Genomic DNA, 23,755 nt, shown 5'->3' with positions numbered 1-23,755 from the left:
GCTTCAGCAGCGGGCATGCCCAAGGCGCGGGACCGGCAGATCACCCACAGAGACGACGACGAATCCGCATGACCCGCGGACCGCCCGCAGGCATGCTGCCGAAGGCCGCCTGACTGCCGTGCTTGGGGTGGCAAAAATCATAGAGCCTCCCCTGCATAGGACTTGTCCTGCCAAATCAAACCAATGATGGATTAAGTCAGAGCCTCCAGGAGTGGCCAATCGTTGATGCATGAGAGGAAGGTGAGAGACACACCTCCACATATTTAAGATGGATTTGTACAGATATACCTTGAGCTTGGGCACATTACCATTCTCAGGCCCCAATCCTGCACTCTGATCTGTGCGTGGGTTCCCATTGACCTCACTGGGATTCTGCAGCAGCAAGGGGCTGGCTGTGCGTACCGGACTGCAGGATCGGCGATAAACATTAAATAAAGCACCCGACCCATTGTACAGGGGGGCAATGGAGCAGAAATTCTCCCTGGTCCATGCACCGGTTAGCAGAACATGCCCAACTCTTACTCTTATTAGTCATCATAAAACTAACCAGACCTTTTTAAAACCCAGCCACTATTCTGGCAATTTAATCTAAGAAGAGACTATTGTGATCATCTAGGCTGGCCATAGAATATCATCCTATCACTCCTGCCCCATGTCCATCTCTCATGGCTGAATTCTACTGCATTACAAATGTGCTGTATGCCCTAGGAATGGATTATCGGGTCAAAAACCTTTTTGTGGACAACAAGTGCTTTGCTCTACGCCTATGGGACACGGCTGGCCAAGAAAGGTAAGGCACAGTGCTGTACATACAAAAAAGAATGCATACAGGGAAATATGTGTCTTTGGACAAGGAAATCCACATAAATATATGCTCACACAAGACATTCGAAAGGATAAAGTCGAGGTGAAGAATAAACATCCAAGCTCAGTGGGGCAGGACTGAATTTAGGGAGACCTTTAGTCCCCAGGGCTGTCAGTATGGCCCCTCTCATAAGTGCTGAAGGCCAAACCTTGGTACCACTCAACTCAAGGCAAACGCCTGCTGATTTCAGAGAGGCCAGGATTTGACCCTACATTCACAAATACGTGTGTGTGTGTTTACTACATATGCGTGTGCATGTATATCTACTTAGTATATCAGGGTTGGAAGGGACCTCAGGCGATCATCTAGTCCAACCTGCTGCTCAAAGCAGGGCCAATCCCCAGCCAGATTTTTGCCCCTAATGGTCCCCTCAAGGACTGAGCTCACAACCCTGGGTTTAGTAGGTCAATGCTCAAACCACTGAGCTATCCCTCCTTTGTGGATATATGTATTTGTAAACATATACACATATTATGTAATGTGTGTATTTACTCTGTTTATGTATGTACATAGACACACATATTTGTCTGTATTTTGTGTGTTTATATGTATATGGTATATACACACAATATAATGTGTGTGTATTTACTCTGTGTGTATGCATATACACATACACACAACTATAATTACCTGTTATCTATCTATAAACACATGCACACACAGTTAAGGCTCTGCGAAACTGTAATAAATTTTGAAATTTATTTCTGCTGAAGCTTTGCAACCCCCCGCCCATATTCTCCCCCAGTTTCACTTATCTATCAAACTTCGCAAAATGGTGTCTTCGCTTCACACCTTTGCAGGAGGGAATATTTGCATATTTTTGCACATTTGCATTTTCAGTTTTGTTACCATGGTTTTGCACAACCCCTACTTGAAACACACTTTGTATGTACTTGTGGGTTTTTTAAACCTCTGGATTGCTGTTAAAAATGGTGCAAAAAGAGTATGTACCTAAGTGTAAAAAGCAAAAGTGCTTTCTGACAGGTACCATAGTGTCACCAAGCAGTTTTTCCGAAAAGCTGACGGAGTGGTGTTGATGTATGATATTACTTCAGAATACTCCTTCGCAGACGTGCGGTACTGGCTGAATTGTATCCAGGTATGTATAATGGGTGAAATCCTGGCTCCATTGAAGGTAATGCCAAGACTCCCAGTGACTTCAATGGGACCAGGCTTCCACCCTATAATTCTTTATGCTTTATTAGTTCTTTCTATCTGAGGAGTTCCAAGTACTTATAGATTTCATAGATTCATAGATTATAGGACTGGAAGGGATCTCGAGAGGTCATCGAGTCCAGTCCCCTGCCCGCATGGCAGGACCAAATATTGCCTAGACCATCTCTAATAGACATTTATCTAACCTACTCTTAAATATCTCCAGAGACGGAGATTCCACAACCTCCCTAGGCAATTTGTTCCAGTGTTTAACCACCCTGACAGTTAGGAACTTTTTCCTAATGTCCAACCTAGACCTCCCTTGCTGCAGTTTAAACCCATTGTTTCTGGTTCTATCCTTAGAGGCTAAGGTGAACAAGTTCTCTCCCTCCTCCTTATGACACCCTTTTAGATACCTGAAAACTGCTATCATGTCCCCTCTCAGTCTTCTCTTTTCCAAACTAAACAAACCCAGTTCTTTCAGCCTTCCTTCATAGGCCATGTTCTCAAGACCTTTAATCATTCTTGTTGCTCTTCTTTGGACCCTTTCCAATTTCTCCACATCTTTTTTAAAATGCGGCGCCCAGAATTGGACACAATACTCCAGCTGAGGCCTAACCAGAGCAGAGTAGAGCGGAAGAATGACTTCTCGTGTCTTGCTCACAACACACCTGTTAATGCATCCCAGAATCATGTTTGCTTTTTTTGCAACAGCATCACACTGTTGACTCATATTTAGCTTGTGGTCCACTATAACCCCTAGATCCCTTTCTGCCATACTCCTTCCTAGACAGTCTTTTCCCATTCTGTATTTGTGAAATTGATTTTTCCTTCCTAAGTGGAGCACTTTGCATTTGTCTTTGTTAAACTTCATCCTGTTTAACTCAGACCATTTCTCCAATTTGTCCAGATCATTTTGAATTATGACCCTGTCCTCCAAAGTAGTTGCAATCCCTCCCAGTTTGGTATCATCCGCAAACTTAATAAGCGTACTTTCTATGCCAATATCTAAGTCGTTGATGAAGATATTGAACAGAGCCGGTCCCAAAACAGACCCCTGCGGTACCCCACTCGTTACGCCTTTCCAACAGGATTGGGAACCGTTAATAACAACTCTCTGAGTACGGTTATCCAGCCAGTTATGCACCCACCTTATAGTAGCCCCATCTAATTTGTATTTGCCTAGTTTATCGATAAGAATATCATGCGAGACCGTATCAAATGCCTTACTAAAGTCTAGGTATACCACATCCACCGCTTCACCCTTATCCACAAGGCTCGTTATCCTATCAAAGAAAGCTATCAGATTGGTTTGACATGATTTGTTCTTCACAAATCCATGCTGGCTATTCCCTATCACCTTACCACCTTCCAAGTGTTGGCAGATGATTTCCTTAATTACTTGCTCCATTATCTTCCCTGGCACAGAAGTTAAACTAACTGGTCTGTAGTTACCTGGGTTGTTTTTATTTCCCTTTTTATAGATGGGCACTATATTTGCCCTTTTCCAGTCTTCTGGAATCTCTCCCGTCTCCCATGACTTTCCAAAGATAATAGCTAGAGGCTCAGATACCTCCTCTATTAGCTCCTTGAGTATTCTAGGATGCATTTCATCAGGCCCGGGTGACTTGCAGGCATCTAACTTTTCTAAGTGATTTTTAACTTGTTCTTTTTTTATTTTATCCGCTAAACCTACCCCCTTCCCATTAGTATTCACTAACTTCACAAACATTAATGAACTGAGACTCATTTCTCCTCTGAAGGTAGGTGAGTAGTATTATCCCCATTTTACAGGTGAGAAACTGAGGCACAGAGAGGTCAGGTAATATGCCCGATGCTGCACAGTGAGTCAGTGGAGCACTGGGGCTAGAACTCATATCTCTGCTTTAGCTACAAAACCATCCGACCCATGTGAATGCTGTAATGGAATCATGATGGGCACAGGGCCAGATCCTTAGCTGGTTTAAATCAGGATAGCTTCATTGAAGTGACACCAATTTACATCATCAGAGAAACTGGCCCAAAGAGTCTACATGTTTCTTCACTCTGGCTTTTCCTTCCTTTCATAAGGGTGGGTGTTATGGACCATATTCTGCAGTGTAAACTCTGTGATGCTGTTCTCTTCAACTGAGTTACTCCAGATCAGTGGTTCCCAAACTGTAACAACCTGTGAACCCCTTTCACTAAAATGTCACGTCTCGCGAATCCCCTCCTAAAAATGAATATTTCCAGGGATTTTCTCCTTTACCTGAGTATAAATTATAAAAAGCCGTGATCTTGGAAATAAAAAAAAATATGACATGCTTATTACCCACTATTTATTATTAATTATTATTTATCATTACAATATTTTTATTACATTATGAAAACTCCTCCAAGATCTCACTTTCGTAGCTTGTATCACTTTGAATAAGCCTGTTATAAGACAAGACTCCCATGTTTCATCAAGGAGTATCAGATGTGAAACAGCATAAAGGTATTTAAGAAGCCAACTCAAAGAATTCCTCCTACACAAGCATTCAGGTCTTGAGCAGTCCAGGCAAATAACGCATGTTACAACAAAGCTTAAACTTGTTCTTCATAATAATTTTAAAAATACTAGCTGCCTATTTAATTTTAAAAACAGCAAAAAATATCCACCTCCCTTTCCATTTCGTATAATGAGTCTTGACGTTTAAATCTCCTCAGTGTGATAGATATGCTTGCTTTGATCTGCTTCTCTTTTGGAAGTCCAGGGGCTCCAGGCTGCTGGCCCTGTGCTGCCCGGGGTCCCTGGGGACAGCTCTGTCCGCCATTAGGGAATTTTTTCTCCAGAACCCCCTGTAACATTTCATGAACCCCCAGGGGTTCCCGAACCCCAGTTTGGGAACCACTGCTCCAGATTAACCCCAGTGTGATTGGAATCTGAATTTGGCTGGGTGATAACTCTCCCCTCCTTCCTGGTTTTAAATGCACTAAGTTCAAGACAGGTTCTTCTGGGATGGCTACCCTGGATGATACAGCTGGTGTCAGAGGGAGTCCAATGGCAGGGTCATTGGATGCTCATTATTGCACTGGCTTGCTCTGTCTCATATATGTGTCTACACAGCAGGCAGGAGGTGTAATTCCCAGCACAGCTCGAGCTAGTACCTAAAAATTCCAGCATGGCCACTGCAGAATGGGTAGGGGCTCAGACTAGCCGCCAGAGTACAATCAATCCTGCCTGACTCCTTGGGTACACAGCCCGAGCCGCCATGACCACACTGTTTTTAGGCCCTGGTTTGAGCAGAGCTAGTGCATACATGTCTATTCACGCTGGGGATTACATCTCCCAGTTGCTGTATAGACATACCCAGAGACATAATGCCATAGCCTAAGGAACTATTTAAATATATCTACCAGGCATAACCAGGAAACATGTCTGTCTGTTCAACTAGGAGAGGCGGTGAGCTTTAAAGTACGTTTCTACTGCAAAAAAGGAGTATTCTTAACTTGGGTTAGACTGGCAGTGAAGCCATGGCAACTCAACTTTGAACTCTGGGCTTGAATTCATGCTGCTAACCCAAATTAAAGCCGAGTTGTCATGTTTTCATTGCTATTTTAATCTGAGTTAGCTAATGTGGTTTAGTTAACCTGAGTCAACAACACACCTTTTTTTGCAGTGTAGACATACCCTTAGCTGTTGAATGGGGGACTGGAAACGAGGACCCCTAGATTCTATTCCCAGCTTGGTCTCGGACTTGCTGTTTGACTTTCAGTGAGCCACTGCACCGCTCCGTGCCTCAGTTTCCCAGCTGTTCAATGGGAGAGGGAGGGTTGTGAGGCTAAACTAATTAGTGCAAGAGGCTCTGAGATCTTTAAATGCTATATTCTCAAAAAGAAACACATAGTCATTTTAGAAGACAGGGCCAAATTCTGCCCTGACCTAGACCTCATCAAACCCAGCTATACTCAGCCAGACTGATTGGGGGCAGAAATCAGAGCAGAATTGGGCCACCTATATTTTATGAATCATGTTTAGGATGAATATATTGGTACAAGAAAATAGTCAAGAGAGGAACAAGGGCATTGGTACTGGGACTATTCGTTTTTTGAAAAAGACATAAACAATTCATGTACTTGATGAAAAATGCCATGAAATTTTATCAGCCCTCAGTATCATTATCTAGACAGATTCACCCATGATGTAATCCCCATCAAACATACTGAAATGACATAAGGAATGAACTCGACCCATGTCTTATGCTAAGCTAGGAATGCGGATGGAAGAAACATTTGTGAATTTCAACGTATGCAGCTGTATCCGACCAGATCCTCAGATGGTTTTAATTGATGTAACTCCATTATGTCAATGGAGCTACACTGATTTGCATTAGTCTGCATCTGGCCACATGAGGTTTGGGATTTGCAGTAGCAAGTAACTGAAGAGTGGCAGGGTCTTTCTTTGGTGTCATAATAATACTAGCTCTTGTATAGCACTTTTCATCCACAGATCACAAAGTGCTTTACAAAGGAAGTCAGTATTATTATCCCCATTTTACAGATGAGGAAACTGAGGCACAGCGAGGGAAAAGGTTACCCAGCAGGCCAGAGTCTGGAATAGAACCCAGGTCTCTTGAGTCTCAGTCCAGCGCTCTAGCCACTAAGCAAAACTATTCCATCAATATGGGCCAAATTTTGCCCTTGACCACACACTCACAGTTCCCACTGAAATCTGCTGCAGGCAACTACATGATTATGAGGGCTAAGTTGGCCTTATCTCTTATGGAGACAATGCTGTGGCTGCCAAGATGGGTGCTTTAAGAATTCCCTGTAGAACTATACCACTAATACCCTTATTCTTGTTTAGGGAAAAGTCTCACGGGTTCTTTAATAACCATGAAAGGTCACAGCCTTGATTTTGCATCTCATCCATGAGCTGGCTATAACTGAAGCAGGTGGAAATTTTTCAGATTTTTTTTTTTTTTTTGGTCAATTGGCCACTGGCATTGGCTACTGTTTAAGACAGGATACTGGGCTAGATGGAGCTTTGGTCTGACTCAGTATGGCCATTCTTATGTTAATTAATAGCCTCTATTCTATCATTCATTTATTTTGCAATAAAGGTTCATTTTTTCCATATTTTGCACAATATTTTCCTGATGTTGTTTATGAAAACATTGTCAAAAGGGCTATCAACTCTTTTTTGTTTTGATTTGGGGGAAATGAAGGATTTTGAAAATGATTTCTGTAATGTTTTTTATTTTAAAAATTGCAAAAAAAAACAAATTTTTTTTTTAAAGAAAATGGATCAGCTTTGAACCCTGAGGAATGGAAACAAAGTCAGTTTTTTCATTAAATGTTTAAATTAATTTTTCAACCTACTCTGGGGTCGGTTGAAACTATTTCAACAAACTTCCAAGAGAAGAGGCGGATTCTCCATCTCTTCATGGCTTCAAATCAAGACCAGATGCCTTTCTGGAAGAGATGCTCTATCATGTAAACCCAAGCCCCATGGACCAAATCCATGCAGGTCAGTGGGGTTACTCTAGGCTTTGCCCTGATGTGTTCAGAAGCTGTGTAGGGCTATGATTTGAAGAAACTGTAGATCCCATTATGGTCAATGGCAAAACTTCCACTGACTTCACTGGGGCCAAGATTTCACCCCACCTGTCCTGTTTCACAGGAAGGAGCAGGAGATGGAGTTGTCATCCTTCTACTTGGTAACAAAACAGACTGTGCCACAGAAAGACAGGTATCTACTGAAGAGGGTGGACGCTTGGCTAAGGTATGTGAACAGATCTATTGGTGTTTACCATCCATTTAAATTCTTTCACCATCCTTAGTTGGGGGTCGGGGAGTTAAAAGAATAAAGCAAAAACAAGGCTATAATTAAGCCACGGTGACTGACAGGATAGGCATTTCCTTCCATTAATGATTAGTGTGGGAATTGAGGACCTGAGGCAAAGCAGAAAGTCCTTAACTCATTGTCTGGTCATTAATTGCCAGGAAATGACCACAGAACCATATCTTGCTCCTTGTGTTTTTGTCTCCTCCTGCTGGCCTTGTTTTAACTCAGACCGCGATCTGGCAAGATCGCTATTCCCTGGCCCTCCTCCACTGAACCCCAGCAGAACAGCTTACATGATCAGGGCCTCAGGCTGTAAGGTTTTTGAGGCAGGGAATCTGGCCCAGATCCTCAAAGGTATTTAGGTGCGTAATTCCCTTGATTTCAGTGGGAGTTAGGCTCCTACATGTCTTTGAGGATCTGGGCCTATCTGCACCGTAACATGCCAGGCACCTCTCCAGCACTATGTAAATAATAAAAGCATAAAGCAATTACTGAATTATCCCTTTTGAAAGATGCTTTATGTGTCCAAGCATTGATTCTTGTAACGGTCCGTGAGATGGACAAGTATCGTTTTCCCCATTTTACAGAACCCGGGACAGAGAGATGAAGTGACTTACCCAAGGCACACAGCAAGTCACTGACAGAGCCAGAAAGAGAACATTCCAGCTGACAACTCTGTGTTCAATCCACTAGGCAATGCTGCCTCTGTGTATGTCTATAGTATGCCAGGCTTTCCCTTGCCGTTAAAGATTAGCACTGAAGCTGCTGGGGAAGCTGGATTTCATTCTCAACATTCCTAAAACTTAATAATTACAATGTACAATTTTATTCACATATGAATTCCACACCGCAGTAGCAAGGAGACCCTCTGAGCCATGCATTTCCAACAGATCACCACCTTTCCTCGTGTAATTAGTCCCTCGTGATTCTTTTTTTACATCCTATACAAACCATGATATCATTGCTCCAAATGCACCGACTCCCCCGTCTTTGGTTGTTTGATGATTATCTGGGAAAAATCATAGCACTTGCGCTCGACCTCTTTTAAATCTATGCAATCTATGGCTTGAACCTACCAAACAGTTCTGGAAGGGAAGTGCATTTGTGTGTGCCTTCTTGTGTCTTCCAGGAGTGTGAGCTCTTGTTTTATGAATGCAGTGCTGCGTCAGGCCACAAAGTCTCTGAATCTATGATTGACTTAGCCAGGTGAGCAGTGTGCCGTGGGATTGTTGACTGTCCTGAATTAATGGGTTGGGTCCTGATTTCCACTGCTCTTCTTCAGCTTTGCATGCTGAAGTGACCCCTGCAGCTGAAAGTTGTATATCCCCATGCTCCATAGATAACGTACGCAGCTCCTATGTGCCCACCCAGGGCCTGTCAAAACTGGAGCTACACCAGTTTACCACAGCTGAGGATCCGGCCACAGGCGCAAAGATAAGAGTCTGTTCTAGCTGAGACAGGTTTTTACACTGCATAGTATCAGAGTACTTTCCAGTCATGTATTAAGCAACGTGACTAACATCAGTCACTTGTTTGTTCTCTCATCCTCTCCCCGAGCAGAGAAGCATGTGCAGTGGCATGGCTTGTTTTGGCAGGGGGGGTTGTTTTTTCCTTAAGTACATATGTTGGTCTGCGTTTATATTGGAGAAGACAAGCTCAGAGAAGTGCATCTTGCACTTGGTGTGGAAGGTAGTGACGTCTGTGATGGTCTTTAGTTCATGGGGGAGTTCATTCCACTGTCCTGGCCCACAAAAATGGGCCCTAAATGGATTCTTCATTGGAATGTCAGGATGCACATCAAACATTCAGCCCTGTAAAAGCAGGTTAACAAAACCATCAGTAATATGTTTTTGTGCCTAGAACAGATTGTTGGAAGGAAGAACGGAATAGGGCATACCAGGCTCAGATCCACTTATGCTCCCCACTAAAAATGTCCAATGTGACTTCTAGATGCTGCCAACCCAATCCCCTTCTCCCCATCACAGAATAACAAGACCTGAGGGCACCAAGGACCTTAGCTATTCTTCCTTCTCCTGGGGCATTGTGCAGACAGTAGGTGGCTAGCTGGAAGCAAAAAGCCAGGCATCATTCTACCTGCTGTTGATAGGTTTACTGCTTTGCCTGGAGACAGCTCGCAATCTGGGCTCCAATCCTCAGGATGTTGCTTAACTACCCTATGGGTTGATTGACGTGAGCAGGTTTGTTTTGACTGTGGCTTGATTGAAGTTGGAATTTTCAATGGAGCCTCAAGGAATAGGTGCCCAAATTCCATTGAATTGCTGTGAGAGTCGGGCACGCAACTCTTTTCAGACCCCTTGAACACCCCAGCCCTACCCTTTACTAGAGCTTTCCACGACAGATGATGATGTAGATTCCAAACAGCAGGGCAATTAACTGGCTAATTCATTTCATGTTTATCATGCCAGATCACTGAAAGCTCACGAAGACAGATTAAAAACTGAGGTGGTGGAGGTACCAGCATCACCAAAGAAGAAAAGAGGTTGCTGCAGATGATCGAGAAACTCTGTGCTTTGATCAAAAAATACAGCCCGAAAGCATAAAAATGGCCCTCTTTTAACCTTCATCTCTGCTCCTCATGTCTGACTTTACTGATTCCCCTTAAGCGTTGCAGAACAAATGCAGTTATCAGGGAGTGAGTTGTAATCTGTCTCATTCATAGCTAATCTATTTCTCTGATTGCCTACCCCCACAGTATGTTAGGGCCTAACACATTAGTGGGCAAACATTATTTCTTTCATTAAGAGATCAAAACTGTGCTCCTCCATTGCTGCTACTGATGCAAGAAGCAGAAAGAGCCCAGCTGGATTTTCAGATCTCAGAATGAGTTTTGCAGCCAGCAGACAGAAAAATCCTCTTTGAGGGTGGAATTCACTCTTATGCAGAGGGCCTGCGCAAGGCCTATGAATGTATCGCAGGAGATCTCACAATTGGGTTTAAGTGGTGCAGGCACCTTTGCACAGTGGTGAATTTCACTCAGCATGTGTAAACTCAGAAAATCTGATCCAGATTCAATTGAGAGAGAATACACAATATGCCTCAATCTCATTTTTACAGTCATTTTTCCGATTGCACTTTATAAAGTAGGTCATCAGTTTGAAGTGTCTTCACATTTATAATATCTAGCTTTGCCCTCGCCTACATCTCATATTGTACTACACCAGCGGTCAATAGAGGATCCCTACAAAAATGGCTGCTAAAACTGTGATTAAAAAAAACAACACATAGAAAGATGGGTAGAAGGTACAGGATAATAAAATCACTTCGGAGCGATGAGTCAATTGGATAGTTTGATCAGCGGAACATTTGTGAGTCTATCATTTTCAATGGAGGGTACTTTGAGCAATGGAACAGCCTCCAGCGCAATGGATTGTTGCATTAGAACAGAGGTTCTCAAACTGTGGTCCGCGAGCTCCATTCAGGTGGTCCGCGGATAGTTTCCTCTAAGGTACATGCCTGGGGGGCCATACACAAGAGATTGAAGGGCCAGCCACCTAATAAATGGAGCCTTGCAAGCATGGCTCCACTAATTAGGTGCCTGGACCCTGGAGAAGACGGACACGTAAGGTGAGGTGGTGGCCTTGGGAGGAATAGGGGGTAGGTGGGAGGGGGCAGTGGGGTGAGAAGAGGGGGTGGGGGGAATTTGGGACGTGCAGGGCTGCAGAAGCCAGAGAAAGAGGCAATTTTCCCCAGCTCCAGGGTTGTGGCTGCCAGGGAGAGACCCCCTCTCCTTCCCAACCCCAGCTTGGGGGCTGCCGCAGCGGGGGAGAGAGGGAGAGACCCTCTCTCCTTCCCAGCCCAGCTTGGTGGCTGCTGCAGCAGGGGAGACCCCCGCTCCTTCCCAGCCCCAGCTCGGGGACTGTAGTGGCAGGGGAAAGAGGGCACATCCATCGCATTCGAAAGGCAAGACTAATGATATTAAAATATGAGTTGTGTGCTTTTATTTGTAGAACAAAAAATGTTAATTATTATTAAGTTTTTTTTAATATAATGCTTTTATCCAAAGCGCTTTACAATAGTTAGCTAATGGTACAAACAACATTTGGAAAGATCATTAAGTGGTCTGCTGAGATCCTCAGCAATTTTCAAGTGGTCCGCGAAAAAAACGTTTGAGAACCACTGCATTAGAACAATTCTGGGTAGGGGGAAAGCAAGGTTTTGCAAGCTTTTTACAAATGCAACTGCATTTTTTTTAAAGTGCATTTTGTGCTTATTAACCTGGAAGTGACACAAGCACCAGAAATATTAGTATTACTATTTACCTGTCATTACTTCAGCTGCTTCATTTATACAAATGACTGTGCTGCAAAGCAGTGTAGATAACTGTGCTTTTGAGAGATAAGGATGCAAACAATTAAGGCCCAGATCCTAGCTCAGAGTCACGTGCCTAAATAACTTTGCAGATCTGGGTCTAAGTTTATAAGAGCTAAGTGTTATTGTAGAGCAGCATTAAATATCGTTGGGGGATTTGTGTAACCTCTAGCACTTCCATGGGACTTATTTAAATATATATTTTTTTAAATCTCAGTGTATCAGACTTGGACACAATAGCTTGGATGAGTTTGTAGCTGATTATTATCATCATCAGTGTTATTTAACATTTATATCCCAGAGGCCTCAGCCAGGTCGGGGGCCCCATTGTGCCAGGCCCTGTACAAACGTAGAAACATGATGAGTAATTTTTCAACACTATAAATAAAAGCGTATTTTAACTTATTTCTGGTTCTGCTTCTCTTTTGATTTGTGTGTGTTATTCATAATGCTATCACACAAATCGGTGATGTCAGTTCTGCTCAAAGCTACTGAAATTTAGTGAAGGGAGCTGGGACCCTTTCACAGAAAGGCAGAGGGTGTTTAGGGACCTAACTGAATGGAATTGTCCATTTGTTGGTTACAGTTGCGGAAAATGACCAAAAGTTACATGACAGGACAACTGTGAATATTCCAAGAATAGACCAAGACCAAAAAGATCTCAAATAAAGCAAAGCTGATTAGCAAATGGAGAGAGCCACTGGTCACACATTAACAAATGGTATCAGATCGTAACCAGTGCTAGTTTGGGTAACAAGGTTAGCCAGGTATGGCAGGATCTTGTAATTAAGACAAAGAATCACATCTTACAATGTCAGAGCTCAGGTGTTTCAGTGTCTCACTGACCGGCTATCTGTCTCTGTTAGCACTGTAACATTTCAGAACTCCATCTCCCCTGAATCACCAAAACATTATGTGTATGTCAGGTTTACCTGCCTCCTGACACTTATTACAGCAAAGGGGCGAACCTCCTGCATTAGCATCTTAGCTGCAAAGTCACTGGCTGAATAATCTGTTTTCTCAACATTATGGAGACTTTAGCAATCTCTCTTCTAATCAGAAGTTACAGCTCCTCCCTACGGGGCGGCTCCAGGCACCAGAGCAGCAAGTGCATCGCGGAGGGCAGCCTGCCGGTCCCTGTGAGGGCGGCAGCAGGGCCACCCAGAGGATTCAGGGGGCCTGGGGTCTTCGGTGGCAGGGGGCTCCCGCTGCCGAATTGCCGCCGAAGACCCAGCACTTTGGCGGTGGGTCCCGGGGCGGAAGGACCCCCCGCCGCAGGTCTTCAGGGCACTTCGGCAGTGGGTCCCAGAGCGGAAGGACCCTCGCCGCCGAACTGCCGCCGAAGACCCGGAGCGGAAGAAGCTCCGGGGGCCCAGGCCCCGCAAGAGTTTTCCAGGGCCCCCGGAGCAAGTGAAGGACCCCACTCCAGGGCCCCCGAAAAACTCTCGTGGAGGCCCCTGTGGAGCCTGGGGCAAATTGCCCCACTTGCCCCCCCTCTGTGCGGCCCTGGGCGGCAGTCAGGCTGCCTTCGGCGGCATGCCTGCGGGAGGTCCGTTGGTCCCGCGGATTCAGTGGCAATTCGGCGGCGGGTATGCTGAAGTCGCGGGACCGGCAGACGTCCAGCAGAAACGCCACCGAATCGGCGTGACCAGCGGACTGCCCGCAGGCGCGCCGCCGAAAGCTGCCTGACTGCTGTGCTTGGGGCGGCAAAACACATAGAACCGCCCCTGCTCCCTATTCCAGTGTATGCACCAGTTTAATTTCACACTGAATGGAATTGCCAGTTTGTTTCACTTCCTGTCACATAACAAATTCCTTCAAAGGCTGCCTTTGAGCCCTCTGCCTGCCATTCAATTCTAACAACTTTTTATTTACATAGCTTGTCTCATCTCTGACCAAAGTGGTATATTCTTATTCCTGATTAGGTGGCACTAAACTCTACCTGCATTTGTGCTGTATCTGGGCAATTCACACTCTTTAATGGATTAACCTCGCAATCTCTCCTGTGAGGCAGGGCACTGCTATTAGCCCCATTGTACAGCTGTGCAACTGAGGCACAGAGAGACTAAAGCCCAGACCCTCAAAGGTATTTTGGTGCCTAATTCCTGTTGATTTCAATGGGAGCTAAAAGCCTATACAACTTTGAGGATCTGAGCCCAAGGGACTTGCCCAAGGTCCAGGGCCGGCTTCAGGCACCAGACGAGAAAGCACATGCCTGGGGCGACACATTGTAAGGGTCGGCATAGCGGCCAATCTTGGGGCGGCCAGCCCAGCCTGCAGGGGCACGGACCCCGGTCCGGGTGGGCAGGAACTAGTGATCCCCGCTGCTCATCGTGCTGCCGGGGTCCCCGGGATGTGCCACTCCCCGCTGCCTCCATCGGCCTCCACCTCCCGCGCCGCTCTGAGCCCGGCACAGCCGAGCCGCCTTTAAAGGAGCGGCTGAGCCAGCACCTCCTGCAGCCCCTGGGCACTGGAAGGAGGGAGGGTTCTGCTGCGGCCTGGCGGGCACCGGAAAGAGGAAGGGTTCTGCGGCGGCCCAGCGGGCAGCGGAGGCAGGGTTCTGCGGTGGCCCGGTGGGCAGCGGTGGCAGGGACGGTTCTGCAGCGGCCCGGCAGGCACCAGAGGGAGGGAAGATTCTGCGGTGGCCCGGCGGGCAGCGGAGGGGCGGGCCTCACTGATCCCGGCGCCATTTGCACTGTGCTGAGCCCCGCTGCAATGCTGGCCCCACGCGGAGGTCGCAGACCCCAGCCAGGGCTGCCTGTGTCGGCCCCCTTGCCCGGAAGGGAGAGACACCCCAAGGCCAGAGGGGGGAGCCCCTCTCACCCGGCTGCAAGCGGGCTGCAGCGCCTGGCTGCCCACAGGTGGAGGGAGCGGGCGGGTGCCACCCTCACCCCCCTGCAAGCTGCCTTGCCGCCCTCCACACACTCCCTGCGACTGCCGCCTTTTTTTTTTTTTTTTTTGCCTGGGGCGGCAAAAAAGCTACAGCCGGCCCTGCCAAGGTCACACAGGAAGCCTGTGGCAGAGGAGGGAAATGAGTTCAGGTACCTCAAATCCCAGGCTAATGCCCTAACTCCTTTCCTTTCAGAGGCATTCTGTTGCCTTTACTGTTAATGCCAGCTAGAAGACAACTGTCCCTTAGCCCTAATAATAAAAGGACTATATTTTCTTAATCCAATTTACATAATTCCTCTTGTAGGCTATCCTCTCTTATCACACTTCACTATAAAATTATATTATTGTATCTAGTACTAGGATCAGCCTTTGGAACATATTCACTAAAGAGGGACTCTAACAGCAGAGTTCAGTTCCAGCTCTGGACGCTCTGGGGTCTTCAGATCCAGGTTTAATTTGGGCCAATCTGTACTATTTCTATTTTAAAAGTCCCTGTATACTGCCTTGAACAGAATAAACCCCAATACATTTGAAATTCCAATCAACAGTGAAAGTAACAAAATCTCAGTGTCCATCCACCAAAACAGACCATCTGTTCACTTCATGCAGCTGTGCAGCTGCATGTAGACAAAAGCTGCCCACAAGAGGGTTGTCTTACCCTAAATCTTGTCTGGATTATGTCCGGAAGATGGCGCTTTCCCTGCTTCAATTGGTCAGCAAACTGCTTTATTTGCCTACAAAAGGAGATTAAATTAGTTAAGGTTGCTTTTCCTCAGATCTTCCATTAGATGGTAGTAAATGCAACAATGCATTCCAACTGCATAATATTTGAGCTGTATAAAAGATGCTGATAACCTGAATTTGGCTCAAAATGTACATCTGTAAAGCCAAACTTTTATAAAACATCATACGAAGAGAAATGGGACTATTTTATTTCCAATGATTCCAATGGCATTAATTCTGATAAAAAGATACTTTTAAACCAAATCACTCCCCCTGATGTGTTGGCAAACTAAACATTACAGCATTAAACTGGAAAGCAAAACTGAATACAATATAAATAAAAGTCAAATTGATTTGTCATTCTCCAAGCTGAGAGAAATGCAAGAAAGTTAACAAAGAGCATAAGTAATGACAAGTATTTTGCATTTTAACAATTCTTTCACTTTTAAATAAGGCCTGGATCATGTAAACACATACACACAAGTCACTGAAATCAAAAGGACTACTCAAATAAAGTGATGCATATGTGTGTTTGGAGGATCAGGACCCATAGTCATAGTAATATCATAGGAAAAGACATTTTATTTGCTTGCACCATATGATTTTTTAAGCTGTGTCTCTTTAAACCTTTCAGAATTACTATAAGCACTTCACCAGTAACAGAGAAATTTTCAAAATTAAATTCCATTTCAGAGCACTGCAGAAAATCTTAGTAAACAACAATAAACCAGCTGAGTGCCTGCAGCCATACCACTTTGTGGGCTGCTCCTTAAAAGCGGAGCACAATTGGACTGAACAAGCACTTAGATCATGACACATTTTAACAGATCATTGTACAAAAGTTCAAATACACAAACTATTTGGTCTCAAAAAGCCACTTCTCAAATTCTCTCTGTTTTCATATGCATCCGAAGAAGTGGGCTGTAGTCCACGAAAGCTTATGCTCTAATAAATTTGTTAGTCTCTAAGGTGCCACAAGTACTCCTGTTCTTCTTTCTGTTTTCATTGTTTAAGGTATTATTTACTCTTATTGGCATATACAATATATACACCAAATGAAACAAAATAACTAGCACTTTTCATCTGCAAATCTCACAGTGCTTTACAAAGGAGGTCAGTATCATTACTCCCACTTCACAGATGGGGAAACTGAGGCACAGAGCCGTGAAATGACTTACCCGAGGACACCCAGCAGGCCAGCAGTGCAGCTGAGAATTAGAATCAAGCTTTTCTGAATGCCAGTCCAGTATCCTATCCATTGGATGCAGAGAGTCCTTTGCTTGCTCCATAAACTACAGTTTAAAAGGTGAAAAATTAAAAACTGATAAAAGGAAATACTTTCTCATTGCCACCAGAAGTCATGGAGACCAGTCTCTATACAGAAACTCGGAGTCTGTACTAGTCAGATGCTCCCACATGGTATTAATGGACACTGCCCTGCTTGGCTTTCACATGTGTTTGAATGATGTCAACATATTAGATTTGTTCATTGTTAAACTCTTGAAATATTATCAGCTGTGAAATGGGTAGACTGCATGTTATGAAGGTTTTCCACAAACATTGTTAACAATTTAGGACGATGTTTACTATCTACTGTAAGCACATCACAACAGTGACTGGTCCTGTATAATTTGTACAGTGCCTAGTACATTTTGGGCACTACTGAAAATAAAAATGAGGAGGGGGCTTACTTTTAAATGGCACTCCCAGCAGAGTTTTGCAAAAGTTGACAACGAAGCAAGTGACTGCACAGTTTCACTCAGCGTAATGTACTGACACAGGCCAGAGGCCACAGACACTCTTGTTAACTGTATGTAGCCAACTAGGTAATAGCTTTAAGCAGCAAAAGACAGAAGCTATAGAGGGAGATGGTCCATGGACAAAGCAAAGGCATAGGAGGAAAGTGGGTGAGGCTGTACAGTGACTGGGGAAGGTAAAAATATATGCACGGCAAGGGTACTTAGAGCAAAGTAGGGAGTGCTGTGGGTGGTTGAGGCAGCTGGGCAGAACCTGGGTGGGGGGAGCTGTGGGGGGCAGAGCAGCAGGGGGTCTGGAACAATTTCTGTGGTGGGGGGTGCTAAGAGCCATTGAACCAAACTGCTAACCCTATATATCATGGAAACCACTTCAAGCCAGGGGGTGCGGCAACTCCCTCGCCCCTGTAGTTCCAGCACCCATGCAGAGGAGTCAGGTAGGAGATGTGTGGGTGACAGGGCAATTGGCGAGGGGGTGGGCAGCACGGCGAGTGGCTGGGCAGACTGGCAGAGGGTGGGTCGCTGGGGGTGGCAGGGCAGGGGGTGGGGAGGACATGGGGTGGGTAAGATGTGGTGGCGGTGGGGTGGGGCAGAGGGGCACCGTGGGATGGGGCGCAGTAAAGGTGGGACAGTGGGGCAGCACATAGGGGCAGAAGGTGTGGTGGGTCTGGGGCAGTGGGGTGAGAGAGCACAGTGGGGCAAGGGATATGGTGGGGTTGCGCGGTAGGGGGGTGGGCGCAGTGGGCCAGAGGGCTCGGTGGGGCGGTCAGAGGGCGCGGAGCAGAGGCGGGGGGGGCGCGGCAGTGGGGCAGAAGACGCGGTGGGGCGGGGCAGAGGCCAGAGGGCTCGGTGGGGCGGGCAGAGGGCGCGGCGCGGAGCAGGGGGCGCGGCAGTGGGGCAGAAGACGCGGTGGGGCGGGGCAGAGGCCAGGGGGCGCGGTCGCGGCGGGCAGGCCCGGGGCAGCCTTGGCGGCGCTGCGCAGCTCCTCGCGCCCGAGTCCCGGCCAATCTGCGGCCTCGGCAGCAGGAAGCAGGAAGCGCCGGGCGGAGGCAGGAGCAGCCGGGCCTGAGCGTGGATGGGGTGAGGGGCACAGGAGGGGAGGGGTCACGGGGTAATGGGGGGCAGAAAGGGAGCGGCCCGGGAGGGGCCAGGAGGCAGAGGGGTAATGGGGGGCAGGAAGGCGGGGGGCAGAGGGGAAGGTAATGGGGCAGGAGGGGAGGGGTACTGGGCAGGAGGGGAGGGGTACTGGGGAAGGTCCTGGGGCAGGAGGCGTGGTGGGGCAGAGGGGAAGGTAATGGGGCAGGAGGGGAGGGGTACTGGGCAGAGGGGACGGTACTGGGGAAGGTCCTGGGGCAGGAGTGGTGGTGGGGCGGAGGGGAAGATAATGGGCAGGGGGATGCGGAAGGGGGGTAACCGGACATGGAGAGAGGCAGGAAGGAAGGGGGGCTTCAGAGGGGTGGGGTTACTGGAGGGAAGGAGAGTGCAGGGGAGGGCAATGGGGATAGTGAAGGGGGAGCCTGGGTCAGGGGCAGTGAAGGTGCTGGGGGCAGGGCAGAGGGGTGAGCCTGATGGCCCAGGTGCACCTGGCAGGTGGAGGTACAGACGGATTCGCAGGGCACCCTGCCCATTTGCTGCAAATCCCAGTTAGGGAGCCCACGTGCCCTTGCACCAGCTGCTGGATGTCATAGTTCCCTTTTTACCCCTGCTGCGCTCCAACTGTGGAAAAATGAGAAGCGTGGAGCAGAGAAAAGGCCTTGGCCTTAGTTCAATAACAAACCAACTTGGAAGTGTTCGCGCTGCAGCTCTGGGGTGGTGGGAAGTGATCCCTTAAAAGGGGTACCCTCAGGCAAGGAAGGTCCAAAATTTCAGTATTGTACCAAAATACAAAATTTCAAGCAAACCTGGTGTCAGCAGAAGTAATCTAATTAAGGAACAAAATTTCAAGGCAATATTTAAGGTTCTTTGGGGGGGGGGGTGCTTTCAACTTATTGCTGTCGTGTTTTGCAATCCAGCATGCTATTGCATGAGAGCCAAATGCTGACAAGGGCTCTGATGCTGCAATTGGAGCCCTGCCCCAATGCAAAGCCCCATGGTCTTAAACGGGGCTCTGTGCGGACTCAGGTGCAGGATGGGGTCTAGCTTTTTTTCCATTATTGCTCATGCAGAGTGAGGCACAGATGGGAAACCAACAGCATAAATGGTGAAATGTAAATTTGATTTTTAAAATTTGTTAAGATTTAACATCCTTGGGTCTTATTAATAATGTAGGTGAGGAAACTTGTCTTTTAAAACAAACAACGAGGAGTCCGGTGGCACCTTAGAGACTAACAGATTTATTTGGGCATAAGCTTTTGTGGGTAAAAAACCCACTTCTTACCCACAAAAACTTATGCCCAAATAAATCTGTTAGTCTCTAAGGTGCCACCGGACTCCTCGTTGTTTTTGTGGATACAGACTAACACGGCTACCCCCTGATACTTGTCTTTTAAAAATTATTTTTAATCCAATAACATCTCTTAAAAATAGATTGCAGAATCTGGGTTTAAGTGGCAAACACTTATGCACATGCTTAACTTTCAGCATTGAAGTCAATGGGACTGCTCACATGCATGAATTTGAGCAGATGTTTAAATGTTTGCAGGATTGGAACCTAAGGGCATGATCCTGAATAGAGCCTTGCAACCCAACCCGAACCTGACGAAACCTGACTACAGGTGGCTGGCCCAGGTCTGGTCATCTCTGATCACCTCTTCCTGCCTGTGGGCTCGGCGGGTTGTTCTACTGTGTGCCTCACTCCTGCTGGCTGCCACATCAATATGCTGTGTATGCTGGGGCTCCTGTGTAGTGACAAGTCACACACCCTCTCCTGCTGCAGGAGGTGGGCAGAGATGGATTGCGGGCACCAGGCATAGGGAGTGGGAAGCCCCCACCAGGCCAAGCCCCAAGGATGAGGCAGCACAGGCTCAGGGTGAAATGTCAGGTTTGGGTCTATAAACCTCTCAACACTCTCAGGTTGGGTTTAGGTCAGTTGTCCTTCACTTGGGTTTGGATCCTGGTCCAGCTTTAAATTTAGGCTTGAGCAGACCTCTAATCCTGAAAATACCTGCATGTAAATCACTTTAATCTCATACATAAATGCAGGATTGGAGCTTTAAACTATAAATTCTTTAGTTCAGGAACCTTCCCTGCTGCTGTGTTTGTACATCACCTACCACAATGGGTCCCTGATTGTCACTGGTTCACTACCATAAATAAGTACTAAATAATAGTAATAATTAATAACAGTAAACCTGATGGCTTTCTAAATTAAAAAAAGCCAAAACAAAACGTAAAGACTTTTATTTCTCTAGTAGGCTTAGCCGTATAAGATATAGATGATTTATTTCCTACATGTATATAGCAACTAAGTAGAAGAGTTAGTCTGTCATTCTTATTTCATAAATCATGTTGTATTGATCGGAAAGTAAATAATGGATGGATGTTTTTTAAGGCATCATTTATTTTAAAACAATGTTAGAAAAGGATTTTATTTTCTAGCAGAGAACACAGATTACTGTTAACTTTTGTTAAGGAAATGTGAAAGGTTTTCAGTGGTAGTAGATGATTTGTAGGTGTCATCTTCAATTATGCTCCCTAATAGTGGATACTCCTATAGAGGGGGCTAGTCTTATGACATATCAGCATTTTTGACACTGATGAGCTTCTGCTACTAGGGAAAGGAGAAAAATTGCATGATGTGACACTTACTGTAAGGATATCTGTTGGGAGCTGCTGCATGGAATTGCTGTCAGCAGTTACAAAACAAGCGCTCGATTTTGCAAGCTCTTTGTGCACAGCTCTAATTGAATTCACTGGAACTCTTTATGTGGAGGGCTCGCAGGATTGAGCTCTGGCATTTCAGCAAATGATACAAAGAGCTATACAGGAGCTACAGAGAAGCCCAATGACCTTTCAATCCATTTAGTACATCACTTGCGGCTTCAGTGCCAAGGCAACTAGAACAATCATAAAAGTTGAGCAAAGACAGTTTAATTTTCTGCAGATGCTCTGGCTCTTGCTTAGTTTGTGAATCAGTGTATTATATAAATGAAAGAGTCAGTAAAATAATAACATTTTTATGGAGCCAGCTGTTTGTAAAGCAGCTAGCACACAAGTAGAAAAGGTACCTTTCCTAGAGAGCTTGCACTCTACAATCTAATCTTCCCCATGCTAGCTCCTGGATGTAGGGTGGGATTCACAAAGGTGCTTAGGCTCCTAAGTCCCATGAAATCAATGGGAGTTAGGCACCTAAATACCTATGGGAATCCCACCCAGAATGCTTACTACTCAATGGTGCTACTCATAAAAATAAGAACTAATTACATCTTGTGGTATACATTTGCCTGATTAGGTCATAAATAAGCATGAGGAATGGAGAATGGCATATGACAAGAAGCAGAGCAAACTGGCAGTGTGGTGTAGCATATATCCCATTCCATCATTTTTTTGTTTTTTTAAAGATTGCTTGTTAGTGTTTCTGATAGTGCAGGAATGGAGGGTAGAAATGTCATCACTTGGTTCTAGTTAATTGCTAAAGTTGGCAGGCTAAGAAACATTTTCAGATGACTACTTTAAGGACAACCAGATTTCAAATTTGGTTGCCTAACAAGGAAATGTGATTTCTTGAATCTTTTTTTCTTGTGGGGGGAGGATTAGCAAAAATGAGTTGCTATTTAAAATGGTATTTGCTTCACTGTGTGTCGTACTGCCCTTTGTGCCCTCAAGGACAAGCTGCCGAATTGATCTGTGGTTTTTAAAATACCGGATGAGTTGAGCGATTGGTCAGCGAATACATGTGTAATTAGCCATGTACACTGGTCTCATAATAATGCTGTAGGGGGTGTATCAGACTGAGCGGAGCCAGAGGAGGAATTTCATGACATCGTGGACAAGCTATCCGCTCCTGCTGTTGGTTGGTGTTGAGAACAAAAGTGAGGCAGGAGCCCTGTTTCTGTTCTCCGCCTGGGGTGAGCCTGAAACAGTCTGCACACCTAGGATTTTCACATACAGCCCAGCACGGAGGGTGCTTTCCTGCATGTGATTAAACTTTCTCTCTCCAAATAGATTTTTGGTCGCCCTAGTCTAGTGGATAATAGAATTTTCCAAGCTCAAAATTAAGAGCTAGGGGAAGGCCCTATATCCAGTCCCCTCCCCTCCAGTGCAGGATATTCACAAGTTTTTATGCGACTCTCTAGTGATGGAACTGTTACAATCCGAAAAGGCTTATTTCCTTATGTCTTTCTACAGCCCATCCCCATTGTACAGTGCACAGTACAGTGGAGTGCTGATCCATGCATCTGACGAAGTGGGTTTTTTACCCACGAAAGCTTATGCCCAAATAAATCTGTTAGTCTTTAAGGTGCCACCAGACTCCTCGTTGTTTTTGCCCTCAGAAGCCATTTTGTCTTTTTCTTGTATTTGCGATGAGTTTCTCACTGTAGTACTTGGTTGTATAGAGATGCTATATGCGAATCAGTTTCAAGGAAACATAAAGGAAGAGCTTACTACTGGGAACTCTTACTTGCAGCTAGCAGATGTCGTATTGCCAATACCCAACAACGGGCTGGCCTTGGAATTAAATTGCAAGAATTTAAAATCATGACCCTCCACGCACCCACATGACTTATTTTTAACAAGAAAGAGGACAGAGGGACAAGGGATTCAATGAACAAAAGATGTGCCTGGTTAAAATAAGTGACTCACTAAAGCTATAACAGAAGAAAGCTTTGCCAATGCACGTGCTTATTGTCTTCCATAGTGTTGACAGTGACCTTCAATGAGCAGTACACTTTATGGGCCAGATCTTCAGTTTAGGTAAAAGGATGTAGCTCTGTGGATTTCAGTGAAGCTACACCTGTTTACACCAGCTGAGGATCGGGCCTTTTATCTCCATTGTTTGCCTAGTATCCTTATTAAATCCCATGACCTATAAGGCTATAGTTTCTTCTTTCTTATAATCCCTAGGAGATGCAGATGAAGCAAAGGAGGTTAAGGCTGCAGCTAACTGCTTTCAGACGAACTCCCTTGATGTTTGAATGAACTATTTCTTTTTTTCGCGACAACCAGCTTTGTAGCTGTGCTGCCTTCCTTTCTCATTGAACCTTGAGAATGTGCACCTTTCTGTGGAGGGTGGCCTTGGGGGTAGTGGTGGTGATGGGGAACTTCTGAAGGTTTCTTGTTGCTTGACTG

General features: G+C 45.7%; 2 protein-coding genes and 1 long non-coding RNA gene across 6 annotated transcripts in view; 2 read left to right on the top strand and 1 right to left on the bottom strand.

Moving 5' to 3' along the window:
• RAB44 (RAB44, member RAS oncogene family) overlaps positions 1 to 11,438 on the top strand; it is a 30,412-nt gene extending 18,974 nt beyond the window's left edge. For both annotated transcript variants that reach the window (XM_034767515.1, XM_034767516.1), the window contains 5 exons: positions 709 to 790; positions 1,850 to 1,964; positions 7,665 to 7,766; positions 8,959 to 9,035; positions 10,256 to 11,438. In XM_034767515.1, the coding sequence (XP_034623406.1) occupies positions 709 to 790; positions 1,850 to 1,964; positions 7,665 to 7,766; positions 8,959 to 9,035; positions 10,256 to 10,343 (464 nt within the window). In that variant the 3' untranslated portion in view covers positions 10,344 to 11,438. The remainder of the gene's footprint in view (positions 1 to 708; positions 791 to 1,849; positions 1,965 to 7,664; positions 7,767 to 8,958; positions 9,036 to 10,255) is intronic.
• On the bottom strand, positions 7,761 to 18,236 carry LOC117875920. Its single transcript, XR_004645389.1, has 4 exons — positions 17,465 to 18,236; positions 16,952 to 17,065; positions 15,709 to 15,784; positions 7,761 to 9,640 (listed from the first exon to the last, which is right to left on the bottom strand). It is a non-coding gene; the product is annotated as an uncharacterized LOC117875920 (long non-coding RNA).
• A 215-nt stretch (positions 18,237 to 18,451) lies between these two features.
• The window catches only part of C4H6orf89 (chromosome 4 C6orf89 homolog), a 29,545-nt gene continuing 24,241 nt past the window's right edge, over positions 18,452 to 23,755 (top strand). The window contains exons 1-2 of one of the 3 annotated variants that reach the window (XM_034767514.1): positions 18,479 to 18,607; positions 20,169 to 20,254. Coding sequence is in view for 2 of the 3 variants with exons in the window: in XM_034767512.1 (XP_034623403.1) it covers positions 20,344 to 20,405 (62 nt within the window). In the remaining variant the exon portion in view is untranslated. Of the gene's footprint in view, positions 18,608 to 20,168; positions 20,406 to 23,755 lie in introns of all 3 variants that reach the window. The other 2 variants (XM_034767512.1, XM_034767513.1) reach the window with 2 other exon arrangements.

Source organism: Trachemys scripta, chromosome 4, assembly GCF_013100865.1.
Source record: "Trachemys scripta elegans isolate TJP31775 chromosome 4, CAS_Tse_1.0, whole genome shotgun sequence".
Taxonomy (NCBI): domain Eukaryota; kingdom Metazoa; phylum Chordata; order Testudines; family Emydidae; genus Trachemys; species Trachemys scripta.
Note: the sequence above shows the minus strand (reverse complement) of the source record. Positions and strands in the feature narration are given on the sequence as shown.